The sequence below is a fragment of the Belonocnema kinseyi genome, chromosome 10 (genome assembly GCF_010883055.1).
Source record: "Belonocnema kinseyi isolate 2016_QV_RU_SX_M_011 chromosome 10, B_treatae_v1, whole genome shotgun sequence".
NCBI lineage: Eukaryota > Metazoa > Arthropoda > Insecta > Hymenoptera > Cynipidae > Belonocnema > Belonocnema kinseyi.
In genome coordinates, this window is record NC_046666.1 from 15,590,068 (window position 1) to 15,594,813 (window position 4,746).

Below are 4,746 nucleotides of genomic sequence, written 5' to 3' on the forward strand. Positions count from 1 at the left end.
TGGTGGTGGAAGGGGCACCTACAGTTTAAGGTGGGTTCCGAACCACCAAGAGTAACAGCCTTAAGTACTTAGAGAAAACCTCTTTCTCTAGAGGTACCGGTCCCACGACTCTCCGGAGATGAACAACTCCCTTGCTAGGCTAGTGTTCACCGCATGGGCCACCGAAACTCTTCCAGAGTGCGAGGCGGGAATCGAACCCACAAGCCGAAGGAGTGGGTCCAAAGCCTACGCTTTAGTCCCTACGACCATCGTCCCACTCCTTATTTGTTAGTTAACTTATAATTATTTTCTAAGGTTTTTTTACAGATAGCTTACAAAATTATCAACAGCCAATTTCATTTTTGAATTCCAACAACCAATGACAGTAAGCTCATTAAGGCCGATAAAAAGAATCCCATCCGGATTAAACACGAAAGTAGACGCTGATGATGGAAGAACATGATCATAATCTGTATAATTTACAATTTTATCGTCATTTATTTCCACTGGTTTTGCCTTTATTGCATCAAAAACATGGTAAATATCTGCAAGATTGTTTAGTTGCAGGCTCGGGACGTTAGATGATGTAGCGAGGATAACATCAAGTTTTACAGCGAACAGATTCTCATTTGCTTCAGATCTCAGGAACAATGTCTGCGGTTTTTTGTCAATTTTAGGTGACAATGACATGCCAAATGTATCAGGTTGTATAGTTACTCGTAAGCCATTAATTTCTATTATGCCTGCTAATTTTTCTGGGTCAACGCCATTTAGACGCCACAAATTCTTTCCGTTCCAAACAACCAAGCCAGATCCGGTATAGTAGCTCATAATCACCTATACTTACATTCAGGAAAGGAAACATATAATTATTATATTTAATTGTAGAGAGTATCAAGCCTAACTCAACTGGATTATAAATTAGTAAAAACATACCTCCTAACAACCTTTATTTGTATAATAATAAATAGTGTACATTTAGTCTCAACCCTTTTTTTAATAAGTAGCGAAGCAGGTCATGGAAGTAAAGGTGAAAATTGGCATGATAATTATTTCGAGACGTTTCAGTTTATATTTGGACCCTGATCAGTCCAGGAAACAAAATTCATTATGTCTGTAAAAAACATACAAATAGTGTGAAAAATATTATATAAAAAAACGAGAAATCAATGTTTAGATACAATTTCTTGTTTAAAAACAATGCTTCAATAAACGAAGGATTGTCTCATGAAAGAAGGCCCTCAAATTTAAGTATCGTACAAAGATCGAGCGCGTAGTCCGAGGTAATTATATTATCGAGCGCAAAGCGCAAGATTAATATATCATTTAGCGCGAATGTTTTAAAAAATGATATCTAATCGTTAATTTGTTGTTTTTTAAACAATATTTTCTACATTATTTTTATGGTGTTTACAGACTTAAAAAATGTTGTTTCTTTGATAGATAAGGGTTTATACAGTTACCAAAGCGTCTAAAAATAATTATCGTGCCTGTTTTTCTTTTTTGACCTTCATTTCCATGAATTGCTTCGCTACTTATAATATTAAATAATTTAATCCTGCTTGGATGAAACTTACAATTGTGTTTTGACACGAATATCCGTCTGATTGAACAATGAATTTAGTTAATCTTCCTATGCCATTTCGATCTTTGAAGAATTCATTGGGAATGGCTATTCTCAATTGCAGTTTGTCAGATGATAAGTCAAACATCAGTAATTGAGCGGGACATTCTCTTCCAACATTACCTTCAACTCCAGTATCCAATATCCATAATCTGTTACACTGATCTATCTAAAATAATTGTTTTTTGAGTTCATACTAATAATGAAAGTACATTTTTATTCTTTTCGCTCAATTTTTCTATTACTCGATTACAAGGGAAAACAATAATTTAAAGTTACTTGACATATTTAAAAAAATCAGATTTAAGATAAAAGCATTTTACTTGCACTGTGTACGCAGAATGTATGCCAACACAATCGTTTCGTGAATGCCACTGCCAGTCAGGATAAGGTTTCAATAAAGGTCCACCTGGTCCATTTTTGTCCGATACTGTATTCAAAGTAGCAGGAACTCCTTTACGCTTCATGAGAGTAACAAACATTCGTCCATCTATCAAAAATTAACAAAAGAATGATTTCTACCATCTTTTTTCAATTCGATGTTGCAGCTAATTCTTCACAGGTTTGCATCGAAACTTTGAAAATTAATAATGCCTTAATTAAGATTTTGTAGGAGTTTGATCGACTCGGTAACATCAGATATTTGAAATAAATACTTGGACGTTGACCAAGTACCAGAAACGCAACACGAGATCTATGCTTATATAAATATACACTTCCTTTCCATACCTCAGGCAATAGGATGGGATGAAGATTAAAGAAGATAGATAAAGGATAGAAAGGGATACATTTGCCCTAACTTTTTTCATCATGAAGATTCAAAACTATTCAAAAATATAGGATCCATATCCATTAACTTTCAGCAGGGTTGTCAAAAATCAAATGCTCAATTTTTACCTTTGGCTAAATCAAAACCAGTCATGTAGTTTCTGTATTTATCATCACGTCCATGTTTTTCGTCCTCCTCCTCTCTGCTTACACTGTCATATTCATAATTCAAGTATTTCCATTGATAAACTATCTCAAACGCTGTATGGTTTGCAGCCAATGGTTTGCTTATTCCCAAAGTTATAAGCCCCAGAAAGAGAGAAAATATTTTTAAAAGCATTTCCTCGTTAAAATGAAGGTCTGCTAAAATTTTCCTATAAAAGGGTTGTATTAAAATTATTATAACTTACTTAAAATTTTAAAGAGCTAGGCAGATAGAATTTATGCTTCCAGTTAATAAGAATTATACTATTTACAATACTAAATGGGCGACTAATCGCATACACACAGATTACTTATCGCTGACGTCAGAATGCATTTTATAACTTTAACATGGCAAAAAATACTGAATGATTATAGCGCAATTTTATAGAAAAATATGGTATGTTATTATCAATTTATTTAATACATAATTTATTTTATGATATGTTTATTTTTAAAATTCGATATTTCTGCGTATAGTAAGGCACCCCAATAAGAGATATTTTCAAAGATTTTCACAATTAATAATAAAATCTGGAATAATTATAGAAAATATAACCTGGTGTACATGCATTTTCACAAAATCAAATCAATCAAAATTGTAGGCAATACAAAAATAATTCTACTAGAAACTACAAGCTTACGATAGTATTCCGATGCTTTAAGATTTTGTACAAAAATATTGCTTTCAAAATTGTGTTGCTTGATTGTAATTTATTTTATTTTATCGACGAAACGAATTGTCACCGCATTTTCGTACATGTTTATTTATACAGATAATTTTTTTTTAAAAACAGTCGCGGGAACTGCCATTATATACATTTTTATTTAGCTCTTAACTTTCGCCAACTTCTTCAAAATATTTCGAATTCTGAAAAATATAAACGTTTATGTATATTGGCTAAACTTTCATATTTAAACTCAAACATCAACATTTTAAAAGCTTTGATGATTTTTAAAGATTTTAAAATATTTTAAAGTTTTTCAAAATTTTGAAGAAATTAGGCAATTAGTGATGAATTTGGTATAAAACTGGTAGGCACAGTTTCTTTTTTTGCTTTTTTCCTCTTTCACTTTTTGATAAACTTAATATAATTACACTTTCTCCTGAAGTACCTCGAGCATAATTCATTATAAAATCACATTTCTTTCAATTATGGAAGCCGTAAATAGGAAGAGCGTATATTTTTTTCGAATCTCATTCACTCAGTTTCTTCGCTGGGCAGATTCATTAGTTTTTTCAATGTTTAACATTTTATGAGAGTTTACAGGAGACTGTGATACAAATTCTTATAACCTGGCCTCTTTTTTCCAACATAAGCTAAATTGTTATAGCAACGTACAATTCTGAAATGCTTAAACAAAATGATGTCCAAAATTCGAGATGGTCTTAGTTTACCAACATTTTATTTCTCCCAAAATTTCTTTCCTCCAAAAATTGAAACATAGATATATAAGTTCATGAATTGGAAGTCCGCACAGTATAAAGTCCGGACAGTCGGTATTGATGAAACCAAATAAATATATATCCAGAAGATGTCGCCGCAAACATGATTTTCGAATTTTATTAACTAAGTTATTAATAAAATTGTAAGTTCTAAATGTCCTAGTTTCTGTATGTTTGCTCTCAAGCGGAATATATTTCTTCAAATAGGTTTTGACAAATAATTGAAGGTTACGCAAATTCAGATTATGTTAGAAAATTCAAGCCGGAATTAGCTAAGTCAGTCCTAAGTTAGACCAAATAACGTTCCATAAACATACAAAGTTCCAGAGACGTTTACAGGATATATTTTATGATGTTGCAATTTGCAACTCACGAGGCACATTTCCTGGTAATATTTTAGTTAAAGATAATAATTCATAAAATTGTCAATTATGCTGCCTGATATACCACTGATGCAACACGATGATCCATGATTCACTTCGATCTAATTTGTAATTTATTGTCTTATCTCTAATTCTTCCAAATTTTAATTTTGCTGTGTAAAAACTTTACCGGAGTCAACACCATCATCGTTGGACGTCGCAGGAGGTTGAGAATCATCGAAACGCCAGAAAGACTCAGCTAACTCGCTACAGTCTGTCAAGTTAAAGCGTGGGTGGCTTTACTCGCAGTCGGTAAGGTGTATCGACATGATTTTGGTGTCAAAATATTAAGAAGAGCTCCCTCT

General features: G+C 32.6%; 1 protein-coding gene across 1 annotated transcript; it reads right to left on the bottom strand.

The window, feature by feature from the left end:
• Nucleotides 1-247: 247 nt before the first annotated feature.
• On the bottom strand, nucleotides 248-2,739 carry LOC117181796 (major royal jelly protein 1-like). The gene is made up of 4 exons (XM_033374767.1): nucleotides 2,501-2,739; nucleotides 1,927-2,093; nucleotides 1,557-1,772; nucleotides 248-816 (listed from the first exon to the last, which is right to left on the bottom strand). Exons 1-4 carry the CDS (start codon nucleotides 2,709-2,711, stop codon nucleotides 301-303), a joined length of 1,110 nt encoding a protein of 369 aa, XP_033230658.1. The 5' UTR covers nucleotides 2,712-2,739; the 3' UTR covers nucleotides 248-300.
• Between the last annotated feature and the right edge of the window lie 2,007 nt (nucleotides 2,740-4,746).

Coding starts and splice junctions, on each gene's coding strand:
- LOC117181796 (XM_033374767.1), bottom strand. CDS start 2,711: ATGCTTTTAAAAATATTTTCTCTCTTTCTGGGGCTTATAACTTTGGGA. Junction 1,773..1,926: donor ATTCTGCGTACACAGTGCAA/GTAAAATGCTTT, acceptor CAATTATTTTAG/ATAGATCAGTGTAACAGATT. Junction 817..1,556: donor ATTCGTGTCAAAACACAATT/GTAAGTTTCATC, acceptor ATGTAAGTATAG/GTGATTATGAGCTACTATAC.